Source organism: Hemitrygon akajei, chromosome 3 (assembly GCF_048418815.1).
Source record: "Hemitrygon akajei chromosome 3, sHemAka1.3, whole genome shotgun sequence".
Lineage (NCBI taxonomy): Eukaryota > Metazoa > Chordata > Chondrichthyes > Myliobatiformes > Dasyatidae > Hemitrygon > Hemitrygon akajei.
Window position 1 is genome coordinate 135,094,210 of NC_133126.1, and position 17,822 is coordinate 135,112,031.

General features: G+C 39.8%; 2 protein-coding genes across 2 annotated transcripts; both read left to right on the forward strand.

Annotated features, from left to right (window-relative positions):
• Positions 1–1,596: 1,596 nt before the first annotated feature.
• LOC140725425 (uncharacterized) lies at positions 1,597–3,881 on the forward strand. The gene is made up of 2 exons (XM_073040867.1): positions 1,597–1,835; positions 2,971–3,881. Exons 1-2 carry the CDS (start codon positions 1,691–1,693, stop codon positions 3,093–3,095), a joined length of 270 nt encoding a protein of 89 aa, XP_072896968.1. The 5' UTR covers positions 1,597–1,690; the 3' UTR covers positions 3,096–3,881.
• Positions 3,882–4,001: 120 nt separating this feature from the next.
• LOC140725424 (uncharacterized) lies at positions 4,002–16,178 on the forward strand. The gene is made up of 5 exons (XM_073040866.1): positions 4,002–6,074; positions 10,983–11,078; positions 12,557–12,654; positions 13,196–13,366; positions 13,990–16,178. Exons 2-5 carry the CDS (start codon positions 10,991–10,993, stop codon positions 14,455–14,457), a joined length of 825 nt encoding a protein of 274 aa, XP_072896967.1. The 5' UTR covers positions 4,002–6,074; positions 10,983–10,990; the 3' UTR covers positions 14,458–16,178.
• The last annotated feature ends 1,644 nt before the right edge of the window (positions 16,179–17,822 follow it).

The following is a 17,822-nucleotide window of genomic DNA, read 5'->3' on the forward strand; positions in this document are numbered from 1 at the left end:
TTTCTACCGTCACTCCAGACATCCTCCGGTTCTTCACATACAAGGAAAATGCTTTGGCAATTTTCTTAATCCTACTCATCAAGGCTTTCTCACGTTCTCTTCAAGCTCTTCTAAAGTCCATTCTTGAGCTCCTTCCTGACAAAATTCAAAAATTGTTTCCCTGATAAAAGGGTCAAGAATAAAAAAAGACTCCCTGCACTTAGCAGAGAATAAGGTAGCATTTTCAGTGGTTCAGTCTTGGCACCGAGATCCCAAAGGTGCTAACAACCCAGTGGCCACACATTTTAATTCCACGTCCCATTCCCATTCTGATACGTCTATCCATGGCCTCCTCTACTTTCAAAATGAATCCAAACTCAGGTTGGAGGAACAACACCTTATATACCGGCTGGGTAGCCTCCAACCTGATGGCATGAACATTGACTTCTCTAACTTCCGTTAATACCCCTCCTCCCCTTCTTACCCCATCCCTGACATATTTAGTTGTTTGTTTCTTTCTCTCTCTCTGCCCATCACTCTGCCTGTTCTCCATCTCCCTCTGGAGCTTCCCCCCCCCCCCCCTCTTTCTCCTGAGGCCTCCCGTCCCATGATCCTTTCCCTTCTCCAGCTCTGTATCACTTTCGCCAATCACCTTTCCAGCTCTTAGCTTCATCCCACCCCCTCTGGTCTTCTCCTATCATTTTGCATTTCCCCATCCCCACACTACCTTCAAATCTCTTACTATTTTTCCTTTCAGTTAGTCCTGATGAAGGGTCTCGGCCCAAAACATCGACAGTGCTTCTCCCTATAGATGCTGCCTGGCCTGCAGTGTTCTACCAGCATTTTGTGTGTGTTGTAACAACTTTCGATCCCAGAATTGACAATAATTAACCATGGTTGGACTGTCACCCAGCAGAGGCGATATTTGACCATTCCATAATTCTAGACAAGAAATATATCAAAACCCAAACTTTGGGAAGAAACCAATTATTTGCCCTTTCCAGCTAATGAGGGCACTTTTGAATTGTTCAGGCACAGTTACACAAATACCACAATTACAAAAATCAGGTCACATGAAGAAAATTGATCACTCAGTTAGTCTTCCAATGTCATTCCACTTGTGGGTTGTCGTTTGTTCCAAATACACAAAATCTGTAAGCTATAATTTCTTCTACTTTAAAACAGTCCAGAGTTGGCTGTAACAGAGAAAAATCAAATCTAGACAGAGACATTTTTTTTGCCTCAGTGGCCACTTTATTAGGTACTATCTGTAAACCACCCTATCTAGCACCAACAAGCATTCTACAGTCAAAGTAACAGATCATATTTCTTTCCCATTCTGATGTTTGGTCTGAACAACAACTGACCCTCTTGACCAGATCTGCCTGCTTTTATACATTGAGTTGCTGCCCTGTGACCGGGTGATCTGCATTAACAAGCGGGCACACAGGTGTACCTATTAAAGTGGCCACTGAGTATGATAAAATCATACATGTTTTGCGATTCTCATATATCAAAGCATGCAGCTTTACATGTTAGTAAACTATGGATTAAAAATTGAGAGCTATTTACAATTGTTTGCTCTAGAAATTGCTCAATGTTGTGATGTCATAAACCCTCCTAAACTGAAAGTGAAACTTAATTACATTTGTTTCCAGAAGCTCGGAGGGCTACAGAAAACAAAAACTTGAAACACTCTTGCAAGAACAAAATGGGGAAAATCTATCAGATATTTGTGAAGGGGCTCAAAGGAGAAACAACCACCATTGATATTTCACATTCAGAAAAAGAATTCAATGAGATGAAGGTTCTGACATTCAAACAGAAACTGCTGGAAAAAATGCCAAATGGAAAAGGTATGTAAGCAGGAAGTTAGAAACTTATTCATACTCTTTAAAAAGTATTAAAAATCAGCTAATCTCGGAGTAGAACGATTTTGTGCTATTTTCTGCATGTCAGCACTAGTATCTTTATTCCTTAGCAGGGTTTCTAACACGATTTTTCTTGTAAAATTTCTGATCATGTGCATACTAGATATGACAGTTTCTATTTGTCACTGAAGTAACCAGGTTTCCTGGAAACCATACTCTATAAATTGCTGGCTCTCACACTGCATTCTTTGTTCTCATTTACTTCTGCGGTTTACTCCAGTCACAGCTCTGTTATCGTACTCTCTTCAGAAACATTCCAAAAACGGTACTGCTGCAGTGAGCAACAGAATCTTGGGTGAACTGAAGGGAATGCAGAAAGAATATCATGGATGAGGGTAGGATTAGTGTAAAAATAGGTGCTGGATATGTAGTAAAGACTTGGTGAGTCAAGCAATCTGCTAGACTGTGCTGTATCTCAATTGCTCTTGAATTTTTCTTGCGGCTTCTAGCTTACTGGTGAGGGAAGAAGGTTGTTTGTCAATCTTTGTTATTCATAGTTTTTTTCCACAAATTCTACTGGATTTTTTATGTGCTCTACCTTCAACATCTTATTGCAGACATAGTCATAGAACTACTTTCTTTGTATGTTAGTGGTGAGCACAGTTAAACCAAGAAATGCTGAAAGATGTAATTGTCCTATCAGATATCTGAGGAGATAGTGTAACAAGAACAAAGCATGAACTTTTGAAAATAATAGTATTGAAAATACACTACATCGACTGAAATTTGCACTCTAGTTTCCCCTAACTGTCATAAATCTGCACTTGAGTGTATTAAATCAGAACTGGATTAGAGTGTTACTGAACACCTCAGACTTTGTTTAACTTTGGGAATTCAGCATTCTAGAAATGAACTACTTAATTTTAAAATTTAAAACAATTGCCTAATGTTTGTATTTAAGATGGATGGAGTTGTGGAGGAACTCAGTGAGCCAGGCAGCATCCGTGGACAGAAATGGATAGTTGACATTTTGGGATGAAATTCCAACCTCTGCTGTCTCTTGTATCTTCACGGATGGAGTTATGTTTGTTTTCCTCTTTTGTTTTCTGTTTAGTTCAAGCGGGTGATCTCCGTCTTCTCTTTGCAAATGATGAACTGCAAGATAATAAAACGTTCTCTGATTACAAACTCAAGGATAAATCCACAATAATGATGGTGCTGCGTCTGCCTGGAGGAGAGAGATAATGCCAAGAATGCGTAGAATGCTGGAGCCAACACCAGATCTGCCACTCTTCTATCAATGCGGATATTTACCTCGATGCTACAATGGCAGAATGAAAATCCAATAACAGGCTTCATATCTTTACCAGCATTTTCTTTTAAAAATACTTTAAATTAACTCTGTTTGTACTTTATGCCCAGGTTAATTACAAGCTGTGTATAATCCATCAATTTTATTTAGTTTCCTTATTCAAAAACTGTACAAGAACTGGCTCTTTCAGTCTACGGTCTATTGGTGCAACATGGTACTGTAGTGGTTAGCACAATGCTTTACAGTACAGGATTCCCAGGTTCAATTCCTGCTGATGCCTCTAAGAATTTTTTACATCCTCCCCATGATCGCATGGGTTTCCTCCCACCTATCAAAGATGTACATGTTGGTAGGTTAATTGGTCATTGTAAATTGTCCTGTGATTAAACTCAGACTAAATCTGGGGATTGCTGGGCAGAGTGGCTTGAAGTGTCTATTCTGTGCTGCAGCTCAATAAATAAACAAACAAACAAATAAATAAATAAACAGTATTTGCTTTCCTGGGAAAACCTACATAAAGTAGTAAACATAAATTTATGTTATTGCAAGAAAATTCCTGATGATGTTCCAGCTGTTGTTCTGTTGTTTTGAAAGTAAATGTATCTTTGTAATGCTTTCCATTACTGAAAACGATAACTTTAAGTTTACATAACATGCCTTTGCAAATTGATCTCATGCTTTTATCTCATTGCTAATAAATATGCCTAAAATGCCTAAAACTGCTTCTCAATATATCCTTCCAAAATTATTATAGATAATAGTTAATTGGACAGCAGCTAGTGAAATTAATGGATTTAGGTGTTGAATAATATGATAGAAATCTTTAAAGATTTCTTTCAGGTTCAATGTACATTAATCAACATAAGTCAGTGGCAACAGAAAACACAATCATTTCACCTTCTAAAAGTGCAGATCATTTCACTGTAATTTTCAGGAAATGAATTTGATCAAATCTAATAGACAAACAGATAAATTCATTAATAGATAAATAATTAACTATTTATTATAGTGAGAGGTTGAAGGGGATAATAAATCAGTCATGGTTGAATGGTGGAGTAGACGATGGGCTGAATGGCCTGATTCTGCTCCTGTGTCTCATGATTTTATGGATTTTTAATGCCTACAACACGTGTGCAATTAATTTTCTTTTCAATTAGGTGTAAGGTTACTTAGTACAACATGTTAAAATCTGGAAAAGTTTATTTTAAATTGTTAAGTTGTTCTGTGCTTCAAGCTTCAATCACCACAGTACTATAGTCGTTAATGACTTTCCTTCCTTCTGATGTTCACGTCAATTTCATGAACTAAAATGGTGAAGGCGTCCTTGGATAAAAGACCATTGGCTTGGAAGATTGACAATCCAGCTCTCGTGGTTACCAATGCTGGAGTGGAGTAGGTAACTGTGGGGTAACTGGCTCATGAGGAGACCAGGCCCAGTATCTAATACATTGCTGCAGATGTTCTGCTTCTCCAAGTTTGTTGTTAGCATATCCACTTTTCTTTTAGTCTATTCCCAACCTTCCACAGCAAGGCTGGCTCTACAATGTTAGCATGAGCCAGGATTGTGTGGAATAGCAGCCTGTCTGATGTAACTGGCTAGCAACATTCACAGTATAGATTGACAGCCAGCGAGTTACCATTCCAGGCATACTATCAACCAAAGCTGACACTCAAATTCAATGTTTGTGTTATAGAATCATAGAGCACTACAGTACCTCAGTCCTTCTAGTATGTGCCAACCTGTTTTTCTGTGTACACAGTACTGGGTCTATGATTGGATCCCTGCTCCAGTGCCCTGACAGTTTGATTATAAACCAGGAAACATCCATTCAGCTGAGATGTCTGCATATGCATGAATGCAGCTAAAGAGACAGAGTCCTCAGGGGAATTAACGTTCAGTTTGGGTGTATGGAGTGTTGGTGTGAAGTTCCAGGTGTTTGAAATTTATATGTATTTCAAAGGAAACACTGTAGATACATTGTAACTGTAGAATGGCCCTGTTGTGTAGTATTGGGTCAGGCAGGCAACTTCTTCCAAGAATGTCTCGAGTACGATGGCTGCTTATCTGGCTGAATAAAGGCTTCTGTATGCACTGCTTCAATGTCTCTCTGGTGAATTTGATCACAGTCACAAAAGGCCCAATCAGGTGGGAAACATCATTCACCAAAATCTTGCTTTAAAACAAAAACTCATAAAAGACACCATACCTTATTATAAATACAAGCTTGATCCACTTTTAGAGTCAGGGTCTTACAAATTATATCACAGCCAATCCATTATTACAGATAGGATAATAACTGTCTGGATATGATATTACAGGATAGAACAACTAACTTAATAGGTACGGCCATTCCAAACACATATAACATACAGCAATCAAACACTTCTTGACTTCTGGTCAAGATGGCGCCTGCGTACAACACTCCTTCAGTCAACATCTTCCGGATAGATCATGAATCCATACATTTCACTTCTTTCATGTCTCTTGCTTTCGCTTTTCACCTTGCATGTGATTCTGGAGCTGTCGTAGCCTGCGATTTACTGTTTGGAAATTGTTTGTGTGTTCCAGCACTCTGCACTCTCTGAGAAGATTCTGAGAGGCAGAGGCAGTGTGGACAAACCTCGTGGTGGGCAGGCTGCACGCCAGTGTTTGACTCAACTTTGCTGATTAATGCTTCTATTGTTCACCTACTGAAGTGACGAGGGAGATTGAAACATCGAGCTGAATTCAGAAGCTTGGGCGTTTAAACACTCTACCGTCTCCGAGATGATTCTGGGAGACAGAAACAGTGTGTGCAAACTTATTGGCGAGAAGGCTATGAGGTGGTATGCAAGCCTTGTTCGACTCCATTTCACCGATTAAAGCTTCCATTGTTCACCAATTAAACTGACGAGGGAGATTCAGGAACAAGGTGAGTGCGGGGTTGGTGAGTGCTGGTGCCTATCTTTTGATTGCTCTGCCACGGAGAGGGAAAGGTCTGCCGTTGGGCCTGAAGAGTGTTGGCCAGGTTTTCTGTGGATTTGCATTATAGACTTTTTTTTCCAATCATGGTTTTTATATTCTGTGTTTTTCACCCGATCTTTCTCTTTTTTTGCGTGGGGAAGGGGATTTGTGGTTGATGTGCCTGTTCTGTTTTGTTCATTTTTTTCTGCGTGGAGTGGAGTTTGATGATTGGTGAGGGTTTTCTTTCTTGGTTTCAGAGACAAAGAATTTTGTGTTATATAATTTGATAATAAATGAACCTTTGAACCTCTGAAGTGAAAAACAGCAGAAATATTCTGAATTAACAGAGGACATTGAAATACCATAGAAAATGAATAGGGTATACATTCCCTCAGTAGTAATATCTACAATTGGTATTATCACAAAATCGCTTCACAACAGCATTAAACAATTAGGCCTACACACCAATATCTAAGTGAACCTTCAGACAGCCACTGGAATAGTCGAAAAGTTCCTAGCAATTGAGAAATGAATGTGCTTGGCGATACCCATGCCTCAGGTTCTACCCCAGCTTGAGCTGTGAAAAAAATATAGCAATAATAATAATATAGGGTTTAATTATTGTTGTTATTCATTAATTATTTTAATAATAGTTATTAATAATACTTTTGCCAGGCACTGAACAACTGTGCTAATCAATTGGTTGGAGTGTTTATGGACATCTTTAACTTCGCATTTTGGAAGTCTGAAGTACCTAAATGCTTAAAGCAGGCTTCAACCATACCAGTGCCCAAGAAGAGCGTGGTAACCTGCCTCAATAATTATCATCCAATTGACTCACATACACTAGGATGAATTGCTTTAGAGAAGTTGATCATGAAACATATCAACTCCTACCTCAGAAGTAACCTAGATGTATTTTAATTTGCCTACTGTCACAACAGTCAATATCATTAGCCATTTCATTGGCTTTTCACTCAGCTCTGGAACACCTATGCAATGAAGCTGCATACATCTGGATACTCTTCATTGACTACAGCTCAGATCAACACTATCATTCCCTCAAAACATCAAAAAGCTTCAAGCTGTGAGCCTCGGTACCTCCCTGTACAGCTGGATTGTCAAGTTCCTCACTGGCAGACCACAGTCAGTTCAGATTAGCAACAACATGTCCTCCACAATCTCCATCAACACAGGTGCATCACAAGGCAGTGTGCTTAGCTCCCTCCCCTCCCCCTCATGCACTACTCACTTTATACTTAGAATTGTGTGTCTAAATACAGCTTCAATGCCATGTTTAAGTTTGCTGATGAATCTTCTGTTGTTGGCCAAATCAAAGGTTTTGATGAATATGTGAAGGGAGATTGAAAACCTAGTTGACTGGTGGTCACAACAACAGCCTCACACTCATCATCAGCAAAACCAAAGAGCAACTGCAGGAATAAGGAGCCAGAGGTCCATGAGTCAGTTCTCATTGGGGGATCGGAGGTGGAGAGGCTCAGTCGATTTAAAATCTTTGGCGTTAACATATCAGAGGCTCCTGGGGCCAGCACACAAGTACTATCACAAAGAAGGCACCACAGCATCCTTGCTTTCTTAGAAATTTGTATAGATTTGACGTCACCCAAAACTTTGACAAACTTCTATAGATGCTTAGTGGAGAGTTTCCTAACCGGTTGCATCATGGCCTGGTATGAAAACACTAAAGCCCAGGAATAGAAAAGTGCTGACTACAGCCCTCCTCAGCACTAAGCATATTTACATGGAGCACTGCCACAAGAAAGCAACATCCATCATCAAAGACCCCCACCATCCAGACCATGCTCCCTTCTCACTATTAATATCAAGATGGAGATATAGAAGCCTCAGGTCCACCAGGTTCAGGAACCCTATAACCATCAGGCTCTTGAAATGGAGTGGATAAATCCCTTCATCACATCTCTGAAATCACTTCATGAACTACAGACTCACTTTCAAGGACTCCGTACAACTCATTTTTATTTGCACAGTTTGCCTTCTTTTAGCACATTTATTGTTTGTCAATCTTTATGTATGGATTTCAGTGAAAACCATTGTATTTCACATTTCCTTTTGAATGCCTGCAAGAAAATGTACCTCCAAGTAGTAGATAGTAACAAACATGTGCTTTGATAATAAGTGTACTTTGAACTTTGAATCTAAGCAGCAGAGGGGGTGTGATTTGGTGAGCTCACTGAAATTTCTCCCTCAATTAATGTTAAATGAAACAAAAGAGTCTGATAATGAATAATGAAGGGTTTGGCCTGAAACACTGATTGCTTAATCATTTCTATAGATGCTGCCAGACCTGCTGAGTTCCTGTAGCATTTTGTCTGCAATGCATAAAAATGATGAGAGGTGCATAAAATATTAATATTCTGAACTAGATGGGAATATTATATTTACTTTTAACAGAGAGGTCTAAATTACAGGACATCAGTAATTAAAATGGAGGTAATGCAGTGAAAGATTAGTAAAGCACTGTGGAAACTCAGGCAAACATGAGGAAATCTGCAGATGCTGGAAATTCAAGCAACACACACAAAATGCTGGTGGAACACAGCAGGCCAGACAGCATCTATAAGGAGAAGCGCTGTTGACGTTTCGGGCCGAGACCCTTTGTCAGGACTAGTCCTGACGACAGTGCTTCTCCTTATAGACGCTGCCTGGCCTGCTGTGTTCCACCAGCATTTTGTGTGTGTTGCGTGGAAACTCAGGACCTACTTAAGATGAACACATCCAGTGTCAAAATCTTTCGGACTATGAACTGAAAAATAAGAACTCAATTAATTGTAAACAGACTTCTGTTTGTTAGAATGAGCAATGAGAGATATTATATGCCTATAATGGAAGTTTTATAACAATATGAATCTGAACATAATAATTATCCTGTCACTATCACAATGCTCTTTGCGGGTGAGACCTTTCCTTGTACAAGTTGGCAGCTGTAATTCTCACATAAACACTATACTTCAAATGTGTATCACTGACTTTATAGTGCCAAAATGTATGTTTTCTATCAATTTAGAAGGAGGTTATTTGTCTCATTGAGTCTATGGCAGCTATCAGAGAAAACCCATTGATATACATTTCCCCAAATATGACATACTTCCTCTCACATGCTCATTAACTCCACTCCAATTCTCTTACCCTTCACATAATGTTGGATAATCTACAGTAACTAATGAACCCCTTCACCAACATGCCTTTGCACTGTAGGGTGAAACTGGAGTACCTTTGGAAAACTTTTCTGCAGGGTGAAAGTAGCATAGGAGTTGTCCTTGGCAGCATCTGAAATGTGGAAATGAATTCAGAAAGGGTGTGTCTTACTTTCAGCTGTTTTTATTTTTGCTGTAGATATCAGCATCTGCAGTCTCTTGAGTTTCCACTTTACTACCAATCTGATTGGAGCTGATAATGGGCCAGTATTCACTACAGCAAAAATAAAGAAACAGGTCTGTCTTTTTTGGTCTTGTGGCACCATCTATTACAAAATCTCATGCAGTTGACATTTTGCCCATTGCTATTGAGCAAAACATTGGCTGCCTATTGAAATCTGTGATTGTGATAGCAGGACAGAGTCTGAGTAGTCGGTACTCCATCTGTTGAAGCCCTCTTATAATGCTCCAAGAGCACCAATAGATTTACCAATTTCAGCTTCATCAAACAGTTAATAGGAAAAAGAAAAGAAAGTGAAAGGACCCATTACAGTTAAACCAGTTCAACATGCACATAAACATTGGAGCTCATTCTGGAGTGGTCATGGGTGTATCTCTTTACTCATTGCGCTGAATTCTCATTCCCAGCTGCAGGTAGAACCTCCATTCTTGGAATCCTGCGCCTCTTGAAGTGCTCCTTGCCATTGGGTCTCCCCTTGGGATTGGATCCTCTGGATGTCTCCCCTGGTGCTCTTCTCTGTGCACCTCCCACAAAAAGACCCCAAACCAGACTACTGTCCTTCAGAAAACTCTTCCACCCAGATCTCTAAAACCTTCCTTCATATCCCACAGTCCCAACTGACTGACACAACATACCTAAACAGGACAACATGGCTCCTTAACTTTAGACAAAGCCAAAACACTCTTTCCAGCAGAGCACGCCACCTTTACAGAAAACTGCTAAAGCAAAGCACCTCACTGCCTAGTAGAAATCTTATCCAGGGTATTACACAAGACAGGAAGCTGGAGAAATACTTGGGTGGATGGCTGGAGATGTATCAACATGTCAGCAACATCAAGAGGCAGAAAAGTTCACATAACTGGCATTCTTAATGTTGGGCATAACATTTATCTCCTCCATTAGAAACCCTTGCATGGTTACAATGTTCACAATGCATGACAACAAGTCCCCAAAGGGATTTGGAGGTACCAACCTCCTGGTTCATTGCTATGATGCAGAATGACATGAACAGTAACAGCCCTGGGCAGGTTGCCCTTCAGGTCTTTCACCTACTCAACATCGTCATTCCTTTAACATCACAGGATCCTAAAATTCCCATTGGCCCTTTTTGGGAGCACCTGTAACATCCATTGACACACATTCCTGGTGTAATTAATGTCAAGCAAAGACGTGCATGTCACCAGGGTCACCCATGGAAGCAGAACTCCTACATAAAATCATAACCCATCCCTGAACAGAGTGAAGAATTGGCTGTAAACATTACCATGTGGAAAGGAATGTGTTAATGTATTCAGAGCAGATTCCTTTCCTGAAGGGGTGTGCCTTACATCCTGCAAGTAAACACGAGGTGCCAAAGTGCAGTATCATGTGATTGATAGTGGTAGTTGTCTTCTTCCGGGATTGTCGGTGAAGGGACTTTCCAGAGCAGGTTCTATTACAGAAAGTTTCTGCTCCACAGCTCGGAAGATGACAACTGCACCAGAACAAGGAGAGAAACGTTACGACCAAAATGATCACACCCTAAAATTTGTGAAAGGAAAAGATGAAATCACAGGTAATTTAAATACGGTTTTTTTATTACCAGATGTATTTTGGAAGTTTGGAACAGTTGAATTCACTGCCAGATTTAAATCACATATGTAGTTTAAATCTGGAATAAACAGGGTCATGGATCAACTATGATAATTTTTGTTTCATGGTGCACTAAGATTTTGTGGTCACTGAACCTCTGGCTTTCAATATCTAAAACCTGTCTAAATACTGTCAGCAGTCGTCCATATGTACAAGTGAATTTGAGAGTGAAAGTGCATGTAGTGGTAATAATGGACAGTGTATATCGGAATCTAAATACTCTTCCTTACAAGCATGAGCAAGAGTTCTAAAGAAGCCTCACTATCAACATAAAAATTCCTTAGTTTGACCCTGGAGTTGATTGGTTGGCTCAGGTACTGATGTGGGAGAAATGGGTCACAATTTGTGGCGCCCTGGACACAGACATGGGGAAAAGTGAACTGTTCCATTGGGACAGCCAATACCTGAATTGGGCTGGAGCCAGGCACTCAGCAAATCAAACAGTCCATTTAACTGTCTGTATTCTCATCTCTGATATGTTTTAACAATGAATGGTAGAACTGACAATTCCTTGGGAAGACCAGAATGAGGAGGCATTTGAACCGAAGAAAGCCAAATACCAAGGGCAAGGAGAGCAGTACCAGAGGCATGGGTGAAGGGAATGATGTGAGTCTGTAGAGTTGGGGTGTAAAGATTTTGCTGGGCATTCGCTGGGCAGAACTTACTCTCTCTTTGGAATTATGGGGGCTGAAATGAAAAGAGCCATCAGGACCATCACAGAGTCTGCTGAACAAACCTCCAGGAGGCTTTGGATCAAGAGGTGTGACCGGTGGACCAGTGCCACTGGGACAGAAGCCAGGGTCTGATCAACCCTGGCTGGGTCACCTGGGTGAGAGTCTGCTATCGAAAGACCCGAAGCACACAATGACCCCAGGTTGCATCATTTTTGATGTGTCCCAGCATCAAGGAAATTAATAAGGGTGCTCAGATAATATTTTCACGATGCCCACAGCATTGTTCTAGACCATTGATATTTAAATCGCTGTTTCTCCAGGACCACTGTGAAGGATATTCCAATTCTCTTCAGTTAAGCCTATTTCAGGCATTTCATTCCGATTCACTCACAACTGTCAGCCAATATGTGAAACATACAGGTGGATGGAAATCAATATTCTGGGAAAAGGGTCTCAATTGCGAGTTTTCCTTGAAAATATTTATAGTTATTCCATACAATTGGAAGGTACTACTGAATAGAATAGGATCATTAGCAGAAACAAAATTTAAAAGAAGAAATCCATTGTGGCTTTTGCTTCTCATGGCTATTTTCATATTTAGATTTCCAAGAAACATAGCAGTCTGTGGATTCAGTTATTTTTCATTTTCTGACTGGAATTTAGATGCAAATACTCGGCGACTCACCATTTCCATAGGATGAAATGACTGCATCACTTGTTATTTCAGGAGACTATGATCCAAATATTTTGCGGGCAGAAATGTCCTGCAAACACGCAGTAGATCCAAACTCTCTGACTGCATGGTGTCGAAGCCTTCTGGATCGGGTAAGAAATTGAGATTTGTGAACTTAAAAGCTCCATATAACTGTAAAATTGTAAATAGATCTACACTGCTGGTTTATTTTCAATGATTTCTTTGATTTTACATTTTATCAGGAGAATCTGTTGCTAAGATGTGAGAGAGAATGTAATAATCTTTAGTGCCCCTACCAAGGAGTACCTGACCACACTCTATCTGGTAAAATTATTGTGGGTGCGGGTGGTGTCGAGAGTGTAACTTTTAAAAAGTTTACTTTCAACCAAGTCAACCTGTTTGTGACTTCGATCCCTTCTCATTTTTCTAAGCTCTAGTAAATACAAACATAGTTAACTTAGTCCCTCTTCATGAGGAATAAACAATGTGGTGAATCTTCCTTGCACTGGATTGGACATCAGTGTTCAACACTCCTGGGCTCAGACAGTGATTTGAGAGAGAGAATGTGGCAATGAAGAGTTGGGTAAAATGACAAAGTTATTTCTTCCATTCTCATTATCTAGGACGAAAGCAACTTAAACCATTCAATTTTAATAAAATTTGAAATTACAGGGTCAGTACAAATTCTACTGCCCAGCGGTGAAAGCTGATGGACAGGCATGCGGACAGGAATGGCCCTACCATGAAGTTCGCAAGCTGGCAGTACTGACCAGAGAGGAGCAACTGCATTTTGAGGAAACAGTTGCTGTACTGGCTGCAGCTGAGTACTGTGAATATAAATCAGTAAGTCTCACAATCTGATCTCACAAATCAGTAAGTCTTACAAAGTGTGCGTTTCAATGTTTGTGTCTGCACTACATTTGCTTCATAGAAAATACTTTGTTGTCAGCATATAATGAATATTTAATTGAGAGTTACCTCTTTGATTAGCATGTCCAAGTTGATGCAATAGATTCACATAGACATATAGACATATGTCCATGTCTACATTCTGTGGGTAGAAACCATATAGTGTATGTGCAATTTAGAATCAGTAAATTTCTATGAAATAGCAAATTTATTTTGCTCCTATGCTCAAAATTCTTATCACAATCAAATTTCTCTATTGTCTTCTAATGACCAAAAATGCATTTTTAAATAATTGTAATCTATTCATGAGCCCCACAGTTTAGCGGGATATGAAGGAAAGGTTTAAGGCCTAACCTAGTAAGCATACAAATGCAAATTCTCAGAAAAGAAGCGGACTTCATCAGGAATTAAACAAAGTTTGATCATTTTGTGGTAAAGTTAGTCACAGAAGCCTATGACATTTGAAGTACATATATTTAGTTGCATGCATTAAAAAGGTTATCAGTGTGAAGTAATTAATTTCATCAAATGTTGTTTTGCTTATCTTTTATCCACAGTGTCCTGGATGTGAAACATATGTTGAACGCTCAGACCTGAGTAACTTGAGTGTCCACTGCATTATCTGTACTGCAGAAAAGGGGAGTGTTTACGAGTTCTGTTGGCAGTGCCTGAAACCATGGAAGGGACGTGGCCCACGTTCTGACCGATGTGATAATGAAGGGTGCACCAATATGGAACTGGACACACTACGCACTTGCCCATTAATCAACCTCTTAGATACTGTAGTGAAGAATTGCCCTTCCATTCGAGCCTGCCCAACATGTGGTAAGCTGCTCGAACACAACCAAAAGGGATGTAAAAATATTATCTGTTGTAGGTGCCAAGTTGAATTTTGCTTTGCCTGTCTGGAGCTGACAGAATTATGCCAGGCAAGAAAACCAGAATCATGGTTTGATCTCTGTGCTAAAGGAATTGCACCAAGGCAAACTTCAATCCCGACATGGAATCGACATAGTTCTCTATAAATATATTGTATAGAAAATGCACATTGCACATTGGACAATGCATATTCCACCTGTGTATTGATATCACTCAGTTTTACCTTACGATAACTCCTCAAACCTTTTGCCTGTCTTTCAATTGTTGGACTTTTTGTTTGACATTCAAATCTGAGCTTTCATCCACTGTTCAAATATTGAGCCAAACATCTTCAGCCCCAGCAGAGACATCACTAGTTTGCCACTGACTCTAAGCTTCTCCCTAACAGTGTCTAAACTAGATTATTTGCAACATTGCTGTCATGCCTGATTCGAGTTGATTTTCAGATCTCATATCTCTATGCCACCATTTCCGTCACCTACTTCCACAATTGTAACATGACACATTTCTGCCTCTGCCTATAATCCATGTCTTTGTGACGTGTAAGATTCACTATTATAGTGAACACTTGATTGCAACCTTCTTCTCTCAGTAAATTTGTACTCAATGAAGTCTCTGATGCCGATGTCCCAACTTGCACCAGCATTATTCCCATCAACTGCATTGCAATTAAGTTCCTTAACTTTGAAGCTTTCATCATTTTCAAATCTTTTCAATGATCTTGTCCTCTTTCTGTAACCTCCTCCTGCCTTACAACCCCCCAAGATATCTGACTTCATTTTAAAATGAGCCTCCTGAACATTGCTGACTTTCATCACTTCCTCACTGCCAGCTCCCGAGTCATTAAAATCTGTAGTCCATCTCATTCTTGCTATCTGCCAAGCACCAACAGTGACTACACTTAACTAAATACACTTCTGGCATTATAATGACTTCCAATGTCACATCTGTTCCTATAGAAATGGAAAGCATTTTTCTTCTTTATCTCGTATAGTTGGTTGCACATTAAGAGCAGATTCAATGCAAATATTATGAAAAACAATGCAAAGGAAAATATTGCTTATATTGTAACTTATACAGCCAAAAAAATTCACTGTGAATGATTTGTTTATAATTAATGAGATTATGTTTATTCAATAGCATTGAAGTATCATTTTGATTATTTGATGTTAAATCTTGACATTATTTGAAGAACTTGCATCAACTGTGCATTTTTACACATCACATGATTCTGCTGAACATTAAGAATTTAAAGTACTGCCAGTCTACCCCATCAGTGATTTGCTCACTGGGGGAGAAAATGAAGGAGCTTTGCATTGTGCCACTGCCTGAGTGGAAGGAGATGTGCAGTCTATGAGTGACCATCTTGGTCACTTTTCTTGTGCCTGCAAGAACATTTGGACATTGTTAGTATGAAATGCTGCGAGTTCGATTCACTGATTTATTGGTGGAGGGGGTGGGGAGCTGCATGGGCTCGTTCACAGCAAGGACTAGGCCTCACGCCACCGTGTCGCCTGTTCACTGCCACCAGGAGAGAGGCTTTGGAGCCGGTATGCTCCACCGAGGCGCAGCATCCAGGCTGGAGTCAGTGCCGTCCCCAGCATTCACTCAGCACAAGACAAGCTCACTTGTGGTTGACTGCAGATTTCTGCGGCATTGACGGCTTGAGTTTGGGCTCCTTTATTACGTAGCTGTATCTTACTGATACCTTTATGTGCTTGCTATCTTATACGTGCTATGGGTGCTTTGCTGTGTGTGTGAGACTGTTGGAACTGTGTTTTGCACCTTGACCCCGGAGTAATGCTGCTTCGTTTGGCTGTATTCATGTCTGGTTGAATGGCAATTAAACTTGAATTGAATTGAATAATTGCTGTTTTGAATTTCTAATTAGTTAAATTGAATGGAGTATAATATGGTTACTTTAAAAAAAAACTCCTCTCTTTAGATTGACTACCCTTTCTACTTTGCTTGCTTTCTAAAGGTGGTCTATAATAAATTGACCAAAGTCCGTGGAGGAACCACAATTAATTTTCCTTTCCAGAACATTTAATTTATAGATGCTAATTAATGTTGCTTAAATTTCACTGGAGTTTATTAGTCTTTTTCCAATTAGAACCATATGAAAATTGGCAATTTTATTACCTAATAAAACACATTTAATGTTAAGAGTATCTTTTTTGTAAATGAAGTTCCTTTATAAAAATCCTTTTAAAAATCCCTTTTTATAAACTATGTCCTTCCATCTCTGGTAGGTGACTGAAATGCTGAAAGCTGTTGGATTAATGTGTGTCTGTAACTGGCCAGGATGGTTCTTAGATGCAGCCTGGCTCCATTTTCTCAACTCAAACCATTCTCCATTGTCCTAAAGAAATATCCCTCACATTAACACTGTGATTCAAATCAATTAAAATGCTGACGTGACAAAGAGACAAGGTCAACAACAATACCATTGGACAAAACTATCAGTGGAAAACTAACAGTGACATGGAAACAGATTGAAATGGCTAAGGCCCAAGGGGCATATGCATCAGATTGGATCGATGGCAGACTGTGAGTAACATGAACACAAAACTTACTTGGCCCCCATCCCTCTCAATCCAGCTCTTTCACCTGTATCTGTACATGACAGTATTGCTAGGAGTGATCACTTTGTCCTACTGGTGACAGAGTCCAATTTTCCAAATGAGAACAAGCTTCCTTACATAGTCACATAACTGTTGCTAGAAGCATACATCTGCCAACTCAACACAGGATATCCATGGGACTCCACAAATAGCTGTAGAGATATATATAAATATAATCTGTAACTTCATAACCAAACATATACATGAATCTAACATTAATGTTAAGCCAGTGAAACCACGCTGACTCCAAGAGGAATACAGAGGGAATGTGATACACCTAAAGGTGAGACATACATAAAGCTGCAGTATTGACCGTGCCTGAAATGCAAGCAGATGGACTTTCTCAACTCAAATTAATTTTACTGAGGAGCTGAAATGGAGTTGAGCATTATCCAATGATTAGTATACATTGCTGCTTCTGAAGTTATAATGGAAGGAAAGGCATCGATAAGTCTATTAAAAATTATTGGGCCAAGGTCAATGCCCTGTAGAAATCTGGCTCAGAACATTTGTTCAATATCTCCACTCCAGATTCCTCCCTGACCCAATGATCCTGTTCATTGTCTCAATTCCAATCCTCTTCCCCCCCCCCACAGACCTGTTTATCCTCTCCCACTCTGAACTCTTCCCTGAACTCTATTCTCCTGTTTATTTCCACCCTGCTCCCCCTGTCTTTCAGTTCTTTTATCCTCATTCCAAACTCCTCCTCATACTCTAGTATCCCTTTCGTCTACAACTTCACCACACCTCCAATCTCCTGCTCCCTCTCCTCACTCCTATCCCTGGTTATGTCCCTACTTTGCCGTCTCTCTCTTGGGTTCAAAGTTCAAAGTACATTTATTATCAAAGCATTTATGCAGTATGCAACCCTGAAATTCATCTTCCCC

What these genes read in the sequence shown, in the direction of transcription:
- LOC140725424 (XM_073040866.1), top strand. Translation starts at nt 10,991, where the DNA reads ATGACAACTGCACCAGAACAAGGAGAGAAACGTTACGACCAAAATGAT. An exon ending in GTCGAAGCCTTCTGGATCGG is followed by an intron (nt 12,655 to 13,195) that starts GTAAGAAATTGA and finishes TTGAAATTACAG; the next exon opens with GGTCAGTACAAATTCTACTG. An exon ending in AGTACTGTGAATATAAATCA is followed by an intron (nt 13,367 to 13,989) that starts GTAAGTCTCACA and finishes TTTTATCCACAG; the next exon opens with TGTCCTGGATGTGAAACATA.
- LOC140725425 (XM_073040867.1), top strand. Translation starts at nt 1,691, where the DNA reads ATGGGGAAAATCTATCAGATATTTGTGAAGGGGCTCAAAGGAGAAACA. An exon ending in AAAAATGCCAAATGGAAAAG is followed by an intron (nt 1,836 to 2,970) that starts GTATGTAAGCAG and finishes GTTTAGTTCAAG; the next exon opens with CGGGTGATCTCCGTCTTCTC.